This window comes from Hemiscyllium ocellatum, chromosome 19, assembly GCF_020745735.1.
Source record: "Hemiscyllium ocellatum isolate sHemOce1 chromosome 19, sHemOce1.pat.X.cur, whole genome shotgun sequence".
Classification (NCBI taxonomy): Eukaryota; Metazoa; Chordata; class Chondrichthyes; order Orectolobiformes; family Hemiscylliidae; genus Hemiscyllium; species Hemiscyllium ocellatum.
Window position 1 is genome coordinate 37,123,930 of NC_083419.1, and position 20,396 is coordinate 37,144,325.

The window sequence follows — 20,396 nt, forward strand, 5'->3', positions numbered from 1 at the left end:
TCCCCTCCCCTATCAGCATTCCGAAAAGACCACTCCCTCTGTGACTCCCTCGTCAGGTCCACACCCCCCCCACCAACCCAACCTCCACTCCCGGCACCGTCCCTTGCAACCGCAAGAAATGCAAAACTTGCGCCCACATCTCCCCCCTTACTTCCCTCCAAGGCCCCAAGGGATCCTTCCATATCCGCCACAAATTCACCTGTACCTCCACACACATCATTTACTGCATCCGCTGTTCACGATGTGGCCTCCTCTATATTGGGGAGACAGGCCGCCTACTTGCGGAACGTTTCAGAGAACACCTCTGGGACACCCGCACCAACCAACCTAACCACCCCGTGGCTCAATACTTCAACTCCCCCTCCCACTCCACCAAGGACATGCAGGTCCTTGGACTCCTCCATCGCCAGACCATAGCAACACAATGGCTGGAGGAAAGGCATCTCATCTTCCGCCTAGGAACCCTCCAACCACAAGGGATGAACTCCGATTTCTCCAGTTTCTTCATTTCCCCTCCCCTCACCTTGTCTCAGTCCCAACCCTCGAGCTCAGCACCACCTTCCTAACCTGCAATCTTCTTCCTGACCTCTCCGCCCCCACCCCCACTCATCACCCTCACCTTAACCTCCTTCCACCTATCGCATTTCCAATGCCCCTCCCCCAAATCCCTCCTCCCTACCTTTTATCTTAGCCTGCTTGGCGCACTCTCCTCATTCCTGAAGAAGGGCTCATGTCCGAAATGTCGATTCTCCTGCTTCTTGGATGCTGCCTGACCTGCTGCGCTTTTCCAGCAACACATTTTCAGCTCTGATCTCCAGCTTCTGCAGTCCTCACTTTCTCCTAGAAGATTGTTTCCTTTGAGGTTTGGATGACACATATATGATCTTGAACAGTCTTGACATGATAAATGTCAAAAAGCTTTTAACTGCTCTGGGTGAGTTGAGAACTAGGTGCGATGTGTTAACATTAGGCATCACCCTTTAGGACCGAAATGAGGAATTTTAATTTTCTTTAGGGGTTGTGCATCTTTGAGAAACTTTGCCCCAGAAGGAGGGATCGTTAAACATTTTTATGGTTGAGTTAGATTCTTCTTAGACCAGGAAATGAAAGGTTATTTGCTTAAATGGAAATGTGGAATTCGAAGAACAAATAGATCAGCCACGATCAGACTTAATTACAAAGCAGACTTGAGCCAAGTGGCCTATTTCACTTAATTCATTTGTTCATATATCCTTTTAAATCTCCCCGTCCTGTTATTTAGCTGAAGATTTGCATCTAGAATTTAGATTTATGGCCAATGTTCACTCTCAATGTCCGTCGGAATCTGTCCACAACTCGAGGATTAAGTGAAAGCCTGAAAGAAAAGTGAAAATTCTGAAATTATGGTCTGCATAAGGCTGCATGTCTGCAACACACTACCACCACCACACCCCCAGAGGTGGCAAATAGCTATCTCCATTGCTGTGGCTGGAAATTCCTTTTCAGCTCTCTTATTTAATATTTTAGCTTTTTTATTGGAAACCCCATAAAAGTCACCCTTTGTTCAGTGTGGTAGAGCTGGTTCTGATGGGATCTAAGTAATAACCAGCTGTAAAACTGATTTGACCCTGAAGAACTATTTCAAAGATACCAAGCTAGATTTCTTCAGTTTTTTTTAGATTTGTTGTTATATTTTAAAATCTGAATATTTTGATATTTCAGTTCTACCTTCACTCCATTTGAGTGTTGCAATCTTTATTGCACTCTTTAAAAATGGCTTAATTTATTAATGTTAGAAGAAAGGGAATTATTGCAAGTTTTTAAAATCTGGACACAGGTTTAAAATGCTGAGAACGCTTAGCAGTTCTGACAGAATTTGTGGAGAGAGAAGGACTATGACCTATCATCTGCACCAAAGTTTCTTTTGATATCTTTTATTTCCAGTCACATTTCTTCCAATGTTACCATTCCTATATCATCATATACTCTTAAAGTCAACTTGTTTAAAGTTATGCTTTTTATTTGGCTTTCTGTTTTCTACCATCATGTCTACCAAGAATGTCAGAAGCTATTGTCACTAGGCAATGCATGCACCTGCACTGCTGCTTCCTGTTTCCATCTCATTTGCTAAATCAAGCATCAATACTTTAATACCCATTATGAGTTCATTAACAATTTTGCTAACGTTTTATTTACATCCATTGTACACTTCTGTCAGTATGAAGATGATTCAAATCCTAGGCATTGTCAGATAATTTGTTAATCATTTGTTTTATACCTTCCCACAAAACTTAAACATATTTGGTATCCAATTGTATTGCATATAAACATTGTCCCTCTTTTTAATCTTTAATTCTACTTAGTCATAATTCCATTATCCAACTTACTTGTAATTCGCTAACAGTGCCACACATCTTTCTAGAACCTAAGCTAACTCCAGTCAGCATATAATTTCAGCCATTCCAACAAGATCTATTCATAATGGAAAAAAACACTTCCTTATATTTCTATTTATAGGAGCACAATTAATGTTATTGTTTAATATTCTGGATCCCAGTTTCTTCATTTTGTTAACCTTGTTTTTCTGATTATCATCTCTGCCTCACTTTGTTAGACTATTTTTCATTCGCTCACCTGCCTTATTGGTCATTTTTCACTTAAATAGTTTTTTGTCTGGTCTGTGTGAATTCTGTCATTGTTGTGCAACTTCCCTTTATCCCAGAATGGGTCCCAGTGTTGTCGGAATCAGACTCCAAATCCTCCTTCCTGCATCATTTCTCAAATTTAATAGGACTTTGCCTAAGCTGCTCAAGGTGTGCCAAGACAAATTATTTTCTGTTTACTGTCCTTGAGATGTTGTTGTTTGGCTTTAACTATTTTATGTTAGCCTTGACCCAGACTCTTCACATTACCTACGAAAGGCCTCTAAGTCTTTTCCTTTACAAAAGTTTATCCACTTGCCCCATAATGTTGATATTTAGCCATGGACCTCATAGCAACGATGAAGGCTGTCTATCGATCTAGTAATTGAATCTCTTGCACGATGCCTTGTCTCCTCTTTGTTTTTGTTTCCTGAACTTCCTTCAGAGTTGTATGATAATGCTTATTGTTGTCTCTCTTATTTCCAATCATGTACTCCTTACAAGCATTCAGCACAGAACAGAATCTGGCAGTTTCAAATACATAGAGGTTTTCTATTGCTATTTTACTTCTATTCCTATGTTAGATGCATTATCACCCAAAGCTCTTGATCCTGGCTCCTCTGTTGTGGTGTGTCTGTTTCCTGAAACTTATAGTCTATTAATCTTTCCTTGATAAAAGATCCACTTTGTCAAAACTTTTTAGCTTGCATTCCTTGCCGTCTGCAAAAATACTAAAATAAAGTATATGAGAATACTATATGAAAAGAGAGTGCTGGTTTGCAAGTGGACTCTGGTAGAGGTGTTGCCATGGAGAACTCACCCATTAGTTAAAGACTGACGACTACCTGCCAAGCTATTTTTGAATTTAAATCAGGCAGGATGACTGGTTAAGGAACTGCCCCAAGGAGACCCCTAGAACATTGCTATCATTATTTGGTTACATTGTGCCTGTTTCAATGTGTATACAATTTTAAAGTTTATTCTTTCACAGGATGTGGGCATTGCTGGCAAGGCTAGTATTTGTTGTCCATCCTTAGTTGTCCTTGAACTGAGTGGCTTGCTGGACCATTTCAGGTGCCGGTTAAGAATCAACCATATTGTTGTGGGTCTGGAGCCAGACTAGTAAGGATGACAGATTTCCTACATAAAGGGCATTAGTAAACCCGATGGGCTTTATTAGGACAATCGATTATGGTTGTTATAGTCATTATTACTGTAACCAGCTTTCAATTCCAGATTTAATAACTCAATTTAAATCCGTCACCTGCTATTGTGGAATTTCAGTTTAGGCCTCGGAGCCTCTGGTTTACTAGTCCACTAACATTATCACTATTATTCTGTCTGCAAAAAGATGGCCATGTATATGTAGCTTCCAGTACATGAAAATCTGCAATACTGAACCCAACTGATTATCTTAAACTGATTATCAGCATAACTCTCGGCACACAAGCGATTACTTATCTAATTGGTGTATTCTCTATGGCAACATTTGTACCAAAGTTCACTTGTGAGCCAGTCAGCATTTTCTCCTCATTCAGTTTAAAAGCTTGTTCCCCTTGATTCTTGTGAACATCCTGATGAGTACAAGATGCAAATCTTGAATAAAATGTGATTTTTGTTTTCAGCAATAACTCATACACTTAATGGTAAGGTCCTGGGGAGTGTTGCTGAACAAAGAGACCTTAGGGTACAGGTTCATAGTTCCTTGAAAGTGGAGTCTCAGATAGACAGGATAGTGAAGAAGGTTTTTGGTATACTTGCCTTTATTGGTTAGTGCATTGAGTATAGGAGTAGGGAGGTTATGTTGCGGCTGTACAGACATTGGTGAGGCCACTTTTGGAACACTGCATGCACTTCTGGTCTCCCTGCTGTAGGAGGGATGTTGTTTATAAAACCACAAGGGGCATGGATAGTGTGAATAACCAAGGTCTTTTCCCTGGGGTGGGCAAGTCCAAAACTAGAGGGCATAGGTTTAAGATGAGAAGGGAAAGATTTAAAAAGATCCTAAGGAGCAACGTTTTCACAGAGTGGTACTAGCGTGTGTGGAATGAGCTGCAGAGGTAGTGGTGAAGGTAGGCACAATTGCAATATTTAAGAGGTGTCTGGATGGGTATATGAATAGGAAGTGTTTAGAGGGATATGGGCCAAATGGGTTTAAATGAATGTAGGATATTTGGTCACATGGACGAGTTGGACCGAAGGGTCTGTTTCCATGCTGTGCAGTTCTATGTCTCGAGTAGCATTTCCCTTGTAGAGCTCTCTAGTCACATCCTGCTATTCTCTTAAATCCTATTTCCTTCTGTCTCTGACCCTGGTGAAAACAATTCTCTGTTTCACTTTCAACTACACTCTGAAAATCTCAACCATCTAATCTTTGGCCTTCCATTCACCATATTATTTTTGCAGCTACTAATCTGATCAACCACACTGTCACCACCACCAGTGCCCCACTTTACTTTAGTCTTTGCCTTGATACAACCCTCATTTACGCTTCCCTAAGTCTAGTGGTGCAGACTTAAATGGATGTGGTGGACAATTAATTTGGCCATTTATCACCAGATCTGGCTGAATATGCAGAGCGACATTTGTTCCTGCTGTCATGAAAACAACTTTTTATTCCTGGATAGTCCTGAAATGGAAGAGTTACTATGATTTGCACGTTGTATTACAAGTCATCTTAAATCCCGATTCCCTGGTTTCCTTCATCTTTACCTCCAAGATGTGTGAGAAGCTCATGGACTTCTTTGTTGTCAAAATTAAGACCACCTGATCAGTTGTGTCTGTCACTTTCTCTTCAATGTTTCCACTGGGCCATATGTCCTTTAAGGACCCCTTTGACCCATCATTATACTTGTATCTTACTCTTTCTCTCCTATTTCCCCTTGTGACCTTTCGTTCTGTTTATTAATAAAACTCATTTCCTGTTCCTTTTACAGCATATCCATTGAACTACTGAACATCCATCTTCCTCTCCTGGATCCCATGTAAGCTAATATTGTTAGCAAATCTTTCTTCCTCAAATCTGCTGTCATTAGCCCTTCCAAAAAGTCAACCTTTGATACTTCCGCCCTGACAAACTACCACACCATCTTCAAAATCCCTGCAAAATCCTCAAATGTTTTATCATCTCCTAAATCCATGCCCATTGTCTTCAAAACGCCACCCTTCCCACGGTACAAAACCTATTCTTAACCAAGTCACAAATAGCAATCCATGTACTGACAAAGAGAAACCTTCTTGCCCTCCTTCACCTCTCTGAAGCTTTTCTCACAGTTAATCGCACCATCTTCTCAATATCACTGCTCTGTCATCCAAATGGATGGGACTGCATTTAGCTGGATCCATAATTTTGCTAACTTATAGTTGCCAGAGGAGCACCATTAATATTTCCCTTCCCACTCCTGCGTATCTTTCCTTAAACGCCACCTATTTGTCGCCCACATATTGTCCCTTGGTGACATGGCTTGAAAACACAAGTCAACTTCCTCGTGACATTTGCTTCTACTTCAATATCATCATTTGACACTTTTATTTGTTTAACCGGCATTCAGTTTTAGATGTGAAGAACCTACCCTGCAGATAAACATTGGGATGACTAACACAATAGTCTCTGTCCTCCACTATAATCCTTGTTCCCTAGCCACCAACTCTTTTGTCATGGCTGGACCAGACTACGCGTGACCTCAATAACAAATTTGATATTGATATGAACTTTTAACCATACATCTGTGCATTACTATAAGAATATGTTTCTACGTATTACAGTGCTTTATTCTGCCCCTGCATTGACCTTTATCCTGAAACCCTCTTTCATACTTCCACACTTGACTCTTGCATTGCATTCCTAGCCAGTTTCCCTCATTTTACCTTCTGTACACTTGAGGTCATCCAATATCTGCTGTCTCTGACCTGACTTGTGTCCATTTACCCATCACCCCTTCGTTTGCGAACTTATTCTGACTTCCTACTCAACAGTGCCTCAGTTTTAGAATTCTAATCCTTGTTCTGAAATCTGTCTGGCCTCCCTACCTGTGTAATCTCTTCAGCCTTGGAGCTTTTCTAAAATATTTGAACTCCTCGAATTCTGGCCTCTTGAGCATCTCTAATTTTAATTGCCTATTACTGTTGGATGTGCCTTCTTGGCCCCATACTCTGGATTCCCTCCTTAAACATCTTCATCTCTTCACACCTGTTTCTACCTTTAACATAAATCTACCTGTTTGATTATATACGTATTATATATCAAAATTTTGGTTTCTGCATGAAGAGCTTGTTGTGAAACTGTGTCATGTTGATTTATAATGCCTCAGTGAAGTGTCTTTACCTATTTTAATACATTTATAACCCGAAATATAAGTTGTATGATGCAAATTATTGTGGTCAACTGAAGCCCAGCATGTTACTGCTCAAAGTGCACAGTTTCATGCATAAATCTCACCCTGTAAATCTTGAGGATGAAAGACTCTGATAAGGCGTGCTGCAGTTATGCCAAATTGGTAACAGTATGACTGTTTCAGCACACCATGCCAGAAAGTAGTGTGAGAAAATTTGCTGTATGCTGAACTTGACTCGTTACAGTAGTTGAGATGCTGCTATCTTTGTTCACAAGGAAAGCAAAAGCTCAGGAAAATTAACCATACTCATTATCATGCATCTCTAACTGATCAGATGTAGATTGATATTGAAAGAAAGTGAAAATTGATATTGGTACACTACAATGAATATGTCACCTTTTGTTCTCTTTGTTTTGCTTATGCACTTATTTCAGATGTATTGTTTGTATTTTAGATAATCAGATGTTTCAATACTTCATCACAATTGTGCCAACAAAACTTAATACCTACAAGTTCTCAGCAGACACTCATCAGTATTCAGTCACAGAAAGGGTAAGTCAGATTATAAAGTTGTTTGATTATTTCAGTATTCAGATGTGCCACTTAAGCTGGACCATACATGTTTCAACCACTTTGCAATCACTGTAGTGGGGATTTTCACTATTTTCCCTGTTTATAGTATGAGTTCATTTTGTTGAGGTACATACTCAATATTATTGTGCACTTAACATTATTACACAAAACAAATGTGAGAGCAGTGTTTTAATGGAGCTTAAGATAATAGGATCACGATTTTGACAGCTCCTTTTAAGAGACATACTGCTAGTTAATTGTTTAATTGAAATTTCAATATTGAGACAATCAATAATCACCTGTTACATTTGGTTACAACCTTGTGTTGTTTTTTGAGAATTCTAATGTCAGTGGCTCCACTGATTTATTATGGTACCCTGTCATCTCACAGGTGGCATTGCAGAATTACTGAGGCTCTCTTTTTAAGTGGACATTTGTTTTACTTCAGCCTGGAGAGGGTTTGCTCCCTCTCTGCAGTTGCCACATATTTCAGTTTTCTTCTCTAGAATTCAGTCACTGAGGAAATACAGTGTATTTCTAGCTGAACTAAGACTCTCTGCTTTTCGTCATTATGTTTTTAACAGCATGCCTTTCCTTTGTAAAACAACAAAACAAAACTCTTTTAAAAATTAAACTGTGGATGCTGGAAATCTGAAATAAAAAACAGAAATTGCTGGAGAAACTCAGCAAGTCTGGCAGCATCGACAGATGCAGGGCTAGAAAGCAGAGTTGCTTCAGGTCCAGTGACCATTCCTCAGAAGGATCCTCCAACAGCATCTTCAAAACCTGCGACCTCTACCACATGGAAAAATGGTAGCAGCACCCAGTATGCCACACTTCAATCCCAACTTGAAACCTTAAGGCTGCTTCTTCACTGGAGTAATACCCTGAAACTCTCTGCAGAAATATATTGCTGAAGGACTGTAGCAGTTCAAGAAGGTGGCGGTGGGGCAATAAATGCAAATATGCTTAAATGCGTCAACAATGCCTGTATCCCATGAAGGAATAAAGAAAATCTTCTATCTCAACACTGTCTTCTCACCCTAACTTGTATGCTGCGCTTCCATTAATAGCCAAAAATCAATCCGTCTGCGCCTTGAATATGCTCAGTGACTGAGCACTGTCAGTGCTCTGAGGTAGCAAATCTAAAGAGTTACAACCTGTTGAGTAAAGAGGTTTCTTCTCTTTTCACTGTTAGTTGACTGATCCCTTACCTTTGATATTGTGACCCTTAGCTCTAGACTCCCCAACAAGGGGAAACCACTCCCAGCATCTGATGTCACAAACCACCTAAAAATATTCTATGTTTCAGTGGTCGCCTTCTAAACTCCAGAGTCTATAGGCCTCATCTCTTTTTCTCTTGTCACAGAATAATCCCCATGTTGTTGTCATTTTATATGATCTGAAAGAATAACTAATTGAGGGAATAAGTGATGGATAAAGAGTAAATTGGGGTAGGAGTCGGTTGTATAACTATGGGAAGCTAGTAATCGATAGTGAGTTTTATGGAGTGTGGCTAATTAAAATAAAGTCTGACATACAAGCGTTGTCTTGAATTAGTTATCTTTTGGAGTATAACACTTATGCCAGTTATCAGCTTTTCTAACTTCAGTCTTTCGAATATATTCTACATTGGGTAAAGAGACCAAACCTGTAGGCAGCATTCTAGGCGTAGTCTCAACAAACCTCTATAAAATTACAGTAAGATTTCTTTGTACTTGTAACCATAATCTCTTTGTAATAGAAACTAGCATACCATTTGTTTTCCTAAATGTTTGCTGTTCATGAGTGTGGACTTTCTATGATACATGTACAAAAACACCCTGGACTCTCTGAATACCAATATTCCCACAATGTTGCTATTTTCTTCTATCAAAATGATGATAACCTCATACTTCATGTTATATTTTGTATCTCATCTTGTCCAGTGACTTAACTGTACAAAAATCTTTTGCATTCTCTATGCACACTCCTTACAGCTTACTTTCCCACCTAACTTTATATGATCAGCAGACCTGGATGCATAGTGCTAAATCTTCTGAGGAATGGTGACCTTAGTCAAATTGCCACTTGCTCATCTCATTCCTAAGATTTCTGTTCCAAAGCTTCAGCATTCTGGCCTGAACATTTAATTTGGGCCTCTTGAGGAGTGTGGAGTCTTCCAGCACATCAAGATCAGGAGGTCAAATCATGCATCCTTATTTACAGCAGTAACTGACATATTCCCTGGTTCCAAGGTCCCAAATTACTTCTACAAGCTACAGAGAAAAGTGTCAATGTACAAGGTAAATGGTTGAGGGTGGAGAGTGGCAGGTGAGAGGACAGGTTGAGGTTGGGTTCTTTGCCAGGGCTGGGGGAATTTCAGAACCCAAAAGTCTCAACACAGTTGGGGACTCTTTTTTTTAAAGAGGATTCCAGGTGTGTCATTAACCATTAGTTACCACCTCCTGGACTATAACTGCATTGGCAGAGAATTGGGTTTTCTGAGAGATCCCACAGTGGATCAGTCAGCTCATTCTGAAGATCATAGCTATTATACTTGATCCCTTCAACAAAGGCATTGGCATTGATTTTTAAATAGCTGAGGCTGCATAACACATCCTTGCAATGCTCCATTAGATATTGCCTACCATTTCAGAAATACCTCTTTGCGTGTATTTTAATCCAAAACCAACCAATTAATATATTTCTCCCCATTTTATGGACCCTAATTTTGTGTAATAATCTCTTGTGCAACACCTTCTGTTAATACCTTTTTGAAAATTCAAATGTACTAATTGGTTACACTTATCCACCTGATTCTCAAAATAAATCTTAAGATGTCAAACATTGTTTCCCTGTCATAAATCTGTGACACTGCCTAGTTATGTGATGATTTTCTGAGTGCCCTATCATTGTATTCCTAACATTCTAGCAATTTTGTGACCATTGCTATCAAGCCAACTAGCTTTTTGCTCTTTGTTTTCCCCTGCCCTGTAATAGAGGAGTTATATTTTTTACTTTCTAGTCCATAAGGAAAGTACTGGGAGATAAGACCAATGCATTCACTATCTATAACTAATGCTGGTAAAATCTTAGGACATAGCCCATCAAGTAAAAGTTATTTGTTGGTTTTTTGTCTCAAGGTGGAAATAAAATTTAGATTAGCCTCTTCATAGTTTTTCAAATAGTGATGAGTTTCTAAAAGCCTGGAGTTCAAGAATTCATCTGAGAATCAGTTGTTGTCCACCTCTGCCTTTTTCCTCTCATTCATATTGTCTCTCCTCTGGTACGTTTCCAGTTATCAGTAATGCTGTGGTACTTCATTCACTTGGTGAGCATTTATCCGAGAGCCTTGACTGTGACTGTTGCTGTTATGATCATAATGACAGTTGAGACCTGATTATTGGTCAAAAGTTAGGAATGGAAGTTCTGGCTGATTTTCCTCTGATTGCCTGCAATTAGTTGTGGTGCCCTAACATAATTATCAGTTAAGATCAGTTTTTGCCAGGGATTAAGCCTGGGAACTACTCATCCTTATGATTGAGTTGGAGACTAATTGTTTCTACCGTAAGTTCAGCCGTCATTCTGTGAGGAAGCTGAAGATAGCTTGGTTGAATACTTAAGTAGAACGTTTTTGGGGCCGCAATCTGAAAGAATCAGACCGGGAAAGATAGATTAAATGTATTTTTGTATATCATTGCATTGTATGAATTCATTGTGAGCTTTTCTGTTTCCTAGGAACGTGTAATAAACCATGCAGCAGGCAGCCATGGTGTTTCAGGTATTTTTATAAAATACGACATCAGCTCCTTGATGGTTACTGTGACTGAGGAGCACATGCCTTTAGGACAATTCTTAGTGAGGTTGTGTGGAATTATTGGAGGAATATTCTCAACAACAGGCAAGTATTGTACCTTTTGACATATGCACACCAAGAATATTGACTCAAGTTGGAGTCTGTTGCTTTTAATATTCTCATGAAGTTGTAGAAAAAACATCTTAAATAGTCAAGACTAGAGGCAGAATAAGCACATGGAGACATAAAATCAGCTCATTTCAGTTAATGCAAATTAGATATATTTTGTGAACATCTTCATTCCTCAGCACAGTGCAATGGATAAGATGGCAGCTCATCCACACACTGCACCAAAAAGTACTGTAACTACAGGCTACAAGATGCGTCGTGGTCACTTACCCAGGCACCTCAAAATAACTTAGTATAAAGTGAAATGACTCAAGAAACCTGAAGTGGAATTGGCAAAAACTTGAGCCAGTACAGGCTGTAACCCTGTATGCAGATCAAGCCATTGTGCAGACCTTGTTGACTAGAGTGCTGTGTACAACGTGGTAGCAATATGTCGCAATGAAACAAAATAACCAAACCTGAACCCTAAAAATGTTGGCAGTAGTTTTGTTTTGCCATAGACTTCATTCAACTGGATGTAGGTTTGCCCGTTTTCAGATATTTCGTAACCATATTAGGTGACACCTTCAGTGAGCCTCCGAACAAAGCACTGCTGGTGTTTCCTGCTTTCTATTTATATGTTTGAGTTTCCTTGGGTAACCTTAAAAATGTACCTTCCACCTCAGTGAGCAAACCTACACCCAGAACCTCAACCTGAGCTTCAAAATTCTCAAAACTTCATTCAGCTACAGAATTTTCTTTTTGTTGGAAAAATACTAATCTTGTAATTTATCACCGTGTGAAGAGCATTATTATGTTTTCTGTAGATGATTTGTTATTTGTTATTTTCATAGAATTTAAGATTCCAGTGTTTTTTTACGGATTATTTAGATCATAATTGCTTGCAAATTTCTGTTAACAAACGTATTAAGCAACTTTCCTTTTAGCAGCAACACCTATGAATTGAATGTGTCAAATATATCCATCTGCTGTAAAATTGTCATGTTTTTTTAAAATCTGTATTTCTGTTATTCGCTATTGGCCCTAGGTTTCAAAAAAAGTGCAACGGTATTGATTTGTTTGGAAAATAATTCCATATTTCTTTTAGATTAATGACAAGCTTTAGACGTTGATGCGCAGTATTTTGCTTAATATGTCAACTTAGCATTTTGACATCAGCTCACATCCTTGGTCTATTCTTTCCTTAGGCATGCTACATGGATTTGTGGGATTTTTTGTTGATATTATCTGTTGTCGTTTCAGACTTGGAGCTTATAAACCTAAATCTGTAAGTTTACATTATTAGTTTTGTCATTTCATCACAAATCTTTTTTTAGTTTTTTTTAACTTCTTTAAACAGTGACTGTAACATGGTGGAATTTAGCATTCCATTTGAGAGGAAAGTCTGGAATTAAGAGTCTAATGATTACCACAAAGCTGCTGCTGTTTGTGAGAAAACCCATCTGGTTTACCAGCCCTTTAAGGAGGGAGACATACTGTCTTTACCTGGTCTGATCTCCATGTGACTCCAGCTGGACAGCAATGTGGTTGACTCTAGGCAATTAGGGATGGAGGGTAAATGCTAGCTTAGCTAGGCATGCCCACATTAACAAAAAAATGGTGCTAAGCTTAAATAAGAATGATTTACAGAGGAATGAGGGTAGAACTGGCTGAAATGGACTGGGGAAAGCAGTAAAAGCTTTTGAGGAATAATGGTAGACATTTAAGAAAGTAAAAATGTATTCCTGTAAAATAGGATTCCAGGAAGGGAATAAGCTAACAATGTTTAACCAGAGAACTTAAACAGAAGGTCAGATTGGAAGAAATACAATATGTCAAAAAATTAGTAAGCTAGAAGATTACAAAAGTTGCAAACATCCAACAAAAGATGACTTTTAAAAAAACAAGAGGGAGAAAATAAAGTGAGGGTAAATTTGTAAGTGATATCAAGATGTACAACGAGCTTCTTTCATTGTTTGGGGGTGGGGGAGGTGGTGGACAAAACAATTGGTGAACCAACAACCGGCAGAGGAGTTGTATAAAAACTTTGGATCAGTCTTCACAGTAGAAAGCACTAGTATCTCAAAATTACTAAATATTCAAGGGCAAAAGGCAAAAAGGAAATAAATACGAAAGCTATCACTGGAGGAAAAAAAATGCAAGGGTGTAATCTGGCTCAAGACCAATAAAGCCCTGGACTTAATGGTAACATTAAGAGACAGCTACAGAGATGATGGATGTCCTGGTAGTAAGCTTCCAGGGATTCCTAGATTTCATTCCCCAGAGGATTGGAAATCTGCAAGTGGTAACAGCTGTATTTTATGAAACAGGGACAAATATCTGGTCGGCGTGGACACATTGAACCGAAGGGTCTGTTTCCATGCTGTACATCTCTATGACTCTAAATTTGGTGCTGAGTGCATAAATAGCAAACTCCTCGCTACCGAATTAAAGATGTTTGGATTGAGACCAAAGAATGCCCGTCACTTGTGGCACCTTTGTGCTTCACCATCAGAAATGAGTTCTTTGCTTTGTAAAAATACCAATGCCTTTTTACAATGTGTAACCCATTTCATGAATTGTAAAATTGGTTTATCTTTGTGTCATCAGAATTAGATGTTATGTATTTTTTTAAAATGAGTTAAAAATTTTCTAACCAGTTGGAATGAAATTCTAAATCATAAGGATTGTAATGAAAATCTAGTCACAAAAAATGCTAAACAGACACGAGAGAAGGTTTCGCTGCTGAGTGCATTTTCAATTTTATTTGCACTATTATAATGCAAGAAATATCTTTTAACAGCATTCTTCTGACTTTTTTAGTATTCAATATTAAAAATGTGGAGAATTTGCATAAACAAAGTCAAATTTATTTTATATTTCAAACATGGAGACAGGAGGACCCCCCCCAGCATAATTAGCTGCGCAGTTAATCTCACTTCATTTTCCACAGTCTGATAACCTCTGGCTTTATTCAACAAGCCATCAATTTAAGATCATCAAATTAATCCCGATGTGTAAAATTAGAAGTAGTGTTCTGATCCCAGCTGATATTATTACTGGACAAGTCAGATACCAGAATGAGATTTGGCCTGATGGCTCATGTTCGATTTTTTTTTTTTACCCAGTTTGACATGCTCATCTTTCACTGAAATCAAATGCACAGCCTTCTGTGCATAACTAGAAGACACATTTATTGCACAAAAGAATAAAGTAAAATGGAACAAACTATCTAAATATAACATAGTTTGAAAAATTTCAGCACACAGCATTACAAGTTCTCAGATACTCCTCCTCCTCCCCACCCCAAACACGCCAATTACATTTTGCAGTTGTTTGAAACCAATTCCAGAGAAATTCCTTCTCTGTTAAATCAGTAGGTTTGACTAAACTGCATCATAGTTTGTCCTATGAGCTCTGACGTTTTTAATCCTTGACCACTGTCTTATCTGAGAGCTTAGACTTTATTATTCTTTTAATAGTCCGCATAGAACATCGAAAAGTACATTCTTGATCAGTGGTGCTGGAAGAGCACGGCAGTTCAGGCAGCATCCAAGGGGCAGCGAAATCGACGTTTCGGGCAAAAGCCCTTCATCAGGAATAAAAGGCAGAAAGCCTGAAGCATGGAGAGATAAGCTAGAGGAGGGTGGGGGTGGGGAGAAAGTAGCATAGAGTACAATAGGTGAGTGTGGGAGGGGGTGAAGTTGATAGGTCAGGGAGGAGAGGGTGGAGAGGATAGGTGGAAAAGGAGATAGGCAGGTAGGACAAATCCGGAAAAGTCATGGGGACAGTGCTGAGCTGGAAGTTTGGAACTAAGGTGAGGTGGGGGAAGGGGAAATGAGGAAGCTGTTGAAGTCCACATTGATGCCCTGGGATTGAAGTGTTCGAGGCGGAAGATGAGGCGTTCTTCCTCCAGGCGTCTGGTGGTGAAGGAGGCCCAGGACCTCCATGTCCTCGGCAGAGTGGGAGGGGGAGTTGAAATGTTGGGCCACGGGGCGGTGTGGTTGATTGGTGCGGGTGTCCCGGAGATGTTCCCTAAAGTGCTCTGCTAGGAGGTGCTCAGTCTCCCCAATGTAGACCGCATTGGGAGCAACGGATACAATAAATGATATTAGTGGATGTGTAGGTAAAACTTTGGATGTGGAAGGCTCCTTTAGGGCCTTGGATAGAGGTGAGGGAGGAGGTGTGGGCACAGGTTTTACAGTTTCTGCGGTGGCAGGGGAAAGTGCCAGGATGGGAGGGTGGGTTGGAGGGGGGGCGTCGACCTGACCAGGTAGTCACGGAGGGAACGGTCTTTGCGGAAGGCGGAAAGGGGTGGGGAGGGAAATATATCCCTGGTGGTGGGGTCTTTTTGGAGGTGGCGGAAATGTCGGCGGATGATTTGGTTTATGCGAAGGTTGGTAGGGTGGAAGGTGAGCACCAGGGGCGTTCTGTCCTTGTTACGGTTGGAGGGGTGGGGTCTGAGGGCAGAGGTGCGGGATGTGGACGAGATGCATTGGAGGGCATCTTACCTGCCTATCTCCTTTTCCACCTATCCACTCCACCCTCTCCTCCCTGACCTATCAACTTCATCCCCTCCCATACTCACCTATTGTACTCTATGCTACTTTCTCCCCACCCCACCCTCCTGTAGCTTATCTCTCCACGCTTCAGGCTTTCTGCCTTTTATTCCTGATGAAGGGCTTTTGCCCAAAACGTCGATTTTGCTGCTCCTTGGATGCTGCCTGAACTGCTGTGCTCTTCCAGCACCACTAATCCAGAATCTGGTTTCCAGCATCTGCAGTCATTGTTTTTACCTCATAGAAAAGTACAGCACAGAACAGGCCCTTTGGCCCACGATGTTGTGCTGAGGTTTAATCGTAATGTAAAATATAATAACTTAACCTATGCACCCCTCAACTCACTGCTATCCATGTGCATGTCCAGCAGTTGCTTAAATGTCCCTAATGACTTTGCCAGCGGTGGTGGTGGAAGCAACGTATTCCATGCATTCACAACTCTCTGCGTAAAGAACCTACCTCTGACATCTCCTTTATGTCTTCCTCCTAATATCTTCAAACTATGACTCCTTATACCACAGTCCTGCCCTAGGGAAAAATCTCTGGTTATTGACTCTATCTGTTCCACTCAACATCTCGTCTACCCCGATCAGGTCTCCTCTCTTCCTCCTCCTCTCCAGAGAGAAAGGTCCGCGGATAGTTCGAACAAAACACACCTAGCCTGGAAGTGCACTCTATCACTGATACGATTTATTTCCTTTACTGCTCTGCACAGTATCCTTTTGTCTGATCCCAGTCAGATCTGCACTAAATTTTGAAATAAATATGCTCATTCTAGACTCAACAAAGCCAATGGCTTGATGTCTCCTTTCTCTGGTTGTTAACCTCCAGTTAAATAAACTTCCATTAATACATCAGGAGGCAAAAACTGATTTAAAATCATGGTTCCAGAAAGACTAACCTAGTTAATTTCTTAAACACCTTCACAAAAATAGACCAACACCCACAGATCACTAGTTTAAAATCCAGTCTTAAAAACATGATTTTTATGCATATAAATCACACATCTTTCATCACAATAGCGAGGTACCTGTGGTAGAATTTAAGTTTGGTTGCCATTTGTATCATAATTGGCTTTTTTTAAAGAAGTTTTCAAATAAATAAAATAACTCTTCAAATCCTGCAATCAAAACAGGTGGGCTTTTTTAAAAAAAAAATGCATTCATTTCTACTCTGTCAGCAATCCAGATGCTTGTCTTAACAATCAAATTTAAAGAATGAAAAAGCAGAAGTGACAGCAAGTGAAACATTTGATGGGGTTTCCATCTTATTTTCATATGCTCATTGATCTTAAAAAGGAAAGGTACTTCATTAACCACTCAAATGAAGCAGGAAAACAAATGGTGTACTAATGTTTGCAGTGTTAAAGGACCAGAATGCCAACATGTTTTACAATTCCTGCTACCATATTATAGTCGCAAAATGGATATTTATTTGGAAAATCTAGGCTTGTGTGTCTTAATTCCTGTCCCATGAAAACACTTCCAAGGCCATCCTGTCCTTGGAAGTTTTGAGTTAAGACATCGAGCATTGCTGAGTTTTGGTGCTTTTGCGCACCTGATTTATCATTTGAGAGCTGATTTGATCCTATTTTGTTCAGAACCATCATAGCTGCCGAAGAGAGGACACTTTTATCTCACAAGCCTGGCAAAGGCAAAGCGAAGACCAAACAAAACAGTACTACAGAAAATTTCATACCACTTTCAGAATTCTCTTGATGTTATCAATTATGTTCAACTGAATATAGAAGATGTGCTCGAACTAACTGGGCCAGTAGTTGGAATGAAAACAGTATTGAACTGTTTTAAAACTGGGGAATCCTGATGCTAGGGCTATGATTTGAAGAATTCCAGGCATACAAATGGTGAATGCCCATTTACTAAGTCAAAGTTCAAAGTGGATCATTTCTAAGCCAAACAGCTAGATAAAGAAAGTACACCATAAAAGAGACCAATAAGATAAGAATATGTTTTGTCAAGCCAAATACAACATTAGAGTATGAATAGATCTGTTGTGCCCTTTTAAAAGGGATGCTGACAATCCTAGGGTTTTAGAAATTATTCTAAGGTCAATAGAAATAACTCTCTAAGCTCTTAAATCAGAGTTATTAAGGTGGCCAAAAATTGCTTTTCGTGGAAAGTGATTGTCTAGTCTGAAAATTAAAGGAAGAGTAGTAGAAATGGGGGATTAAAAATTTGCCATCCTCTGGCCGCAAGTCCAAGGATCATAAAACAAAAATAAAAGATTCTCCACAGGTGCTGCCAGACCTACTGAGTTTTTCCCTGATTTCTGTTTTTGTACAAATTTGACTGGAATTGAGTTAGTGTTTACCTAGCTTCCAAAGTCACTAATCTGTTGAATCTGTGACTCTTAGGAGAACGCTTTAGTAGGTGAAATATTGATAACTCACCTACCCCAAGATGTTGGCAGAGAAGGATCTAAGCAGAAAGTAATAATGTAGCCAGCCTTTCATTTTGTAAAACTTTAAGACACATTTTAAGAGAACTTATGGTTTTCTTACCAAGCCATTATAGAGAATTGCTGAATTATCAACAGTGAAATTATTGGAATCAGCAGTCAACAATATTTGGATCCCATCACACAAAAATAAAGCAGAAGTAGGTTATTAAGCTCCTTGAACCAATCTGTCATTCAACATAGCTCAACTATATCTCTACTCATCTTGGGACATACATTCCTTAAATTGATTTTTGTTATGTAGGAGTATTATTAATCTGAATTGGAACTTTTATTGGAACTCTTAAAGTATTTATGAATGTTCCTAAATGTTGATATTGAGCATTACGTTGGTTAGAAATGTGACTAACCCGTAGCAAAAACAAAATGTGGATCGTATGCTTCTATAAAGCAATGCTTGCAATTAGAATGAGGCACTTTACTAGTTTGAGTGGAGTTTAGTTTTTGTTTGCCCCCCCAGCTTTTCGTCCCTCTGCATTGTAGCTTTGTTTGATTTCATAAATTTGTCATCTTCATCCATTTGCAATTTTGTTATGACCTGTTCAAATATAAATGTTGCTAGTTCAAACAAAAATTGGTTTCACAAACAAACAAAAACATTGAGCTCTGTTATCTAACAAAACTTTGCTTAAAGTTTTCTTTTGTTTAGAGGTTTAATCATTTTTTTTTATTATGATGTTTAAACAATTCAGTGCAGATAGTGCTACAGTTTGGAATATTTTATTTACTGCAATATTTCTATTGCAGTTTGCAGCATTTGATATACAATTAAATATCTAAAATGTGTGCATTATGCATATACACGTATTGCAGTTCAAAAAATTTGTCACACTATTTCACCTAAATTCACTTGTCTCTTATTTGAATATGATTAGAGCTGTACACAATGTTTCCTTTGTTTCTATGTTGGTTTAAACACAAATACTCTAAAGGAAAGTCCCACCATGGTATTTGTCATTTTTATGAAATCTATTTAAATGATTCATGCTTATTATTGTAAAATTATTTAATCTAGGTGGAAAATAATTCAAGGACACAGTTTTAAAATGTAGCTAATAACTTTCCTGTCAAACTAATTTTGTATATTTGTATAAATATATTTAATTTTATTGGAAATAATATTCTCTTTGGCAAATGTTTTACTGCATTTTTTTGTTTTCCAGATCCCCGTACTCGATGGCCACATGAATAATCACTCACTCCCAATTTTAGAGGATGTTGAGCAGTAACATCAAGCAGAGAGATGTTCAAGGAATAAAAGCAATTTGGTGGATTTTTCCCTTAATTTTAAATGTGCAATAAACATTTTTGGTTGCACAGCTCTTGTTTAAATAAATCATTAGTTAAATTCTAGTCTCTTAACTATTTCAATACCAGTCAAGACATTACATGTCAAGTCATAATATTACCACTATCTCATGAGCTGGTTATTGAATAACCCAGTGTCGCCTTTGAAAATAAAAAGGGAGAACAATCAGTATTTTGTGGACATACTTCAGATGAGAGAACTGGAAATCTGGTTCGTGATTTATTTACACAATACAATGTAATTTGTAATGTTATAAATCCGCCAAAAGGATTTGTTTCTACAATTGTATGTGAAGTTCAAAAATGTGTGTATGCAGACAGGATCGTACCAGAATCTTTGTTGCATAATAGGAATGAATGAATACAGGGTGTTGTACTGTGCAGGGTAATCCTGTCACAGAATCATCTGTGTTAAGAATAAAATATTGGAAGACACCCTAAAGTTTGACTGCGTAAAGGCAATAATGTTAATAGTAAGAATAAACATTAGGAGCTTGTCGTACTCCTAATCTCTCCTCTTGTAAAGTAGTATTGTATTGGCTAAAAAATTCTGTAAGTCTCTGAATTGAGAATCTGCAATTTAAAATTTCAGATGCATTGGTCTATCACTGACCTGTTCTTCTGGTTATAGCTGCTA

At 38.9% G+C, this 20,396-nt stretch overlaps 1 protein-coding gene across 2 annotated transcripts in view; it reads left to right on the forward strand.

The window, feature by feature from the left end:
• ergic2 (ERGIC and golgi 2) overlaps window positions 1-20,194 on the forward strand; it is a 66,525-nt gene extending 46,331 nt beyond the window's left edge. For both annotated transcript variants that reach the window (XM_060839363.1, XM_060839364.1), the window contains 4 exons: window positions 7,410-7,507; window positions 11,249-11,411; window positions 12,623-12,702; window positions 19,615-20,194. In XM_060839363.1, the coding sequence (XP_060695346.1) occupies window positions 7,410-7,507; window positions 11,249-11,411; window positions 12,623-12,702; window positions 19,615-19,680 (407 nt within the window). In that variant the 3' untranslated portion in view covers window positions 19,681-20,194. The remainder of the gene's footprint in view (window positions 1-7,409; window positions 7,508-11,248; window positions 11,412-12,622; window positions 12,703-19,614) is intronic.
• The last annotated feature ends 202 nt before the right edge of the window (window positions 20,195-20,396 follow it).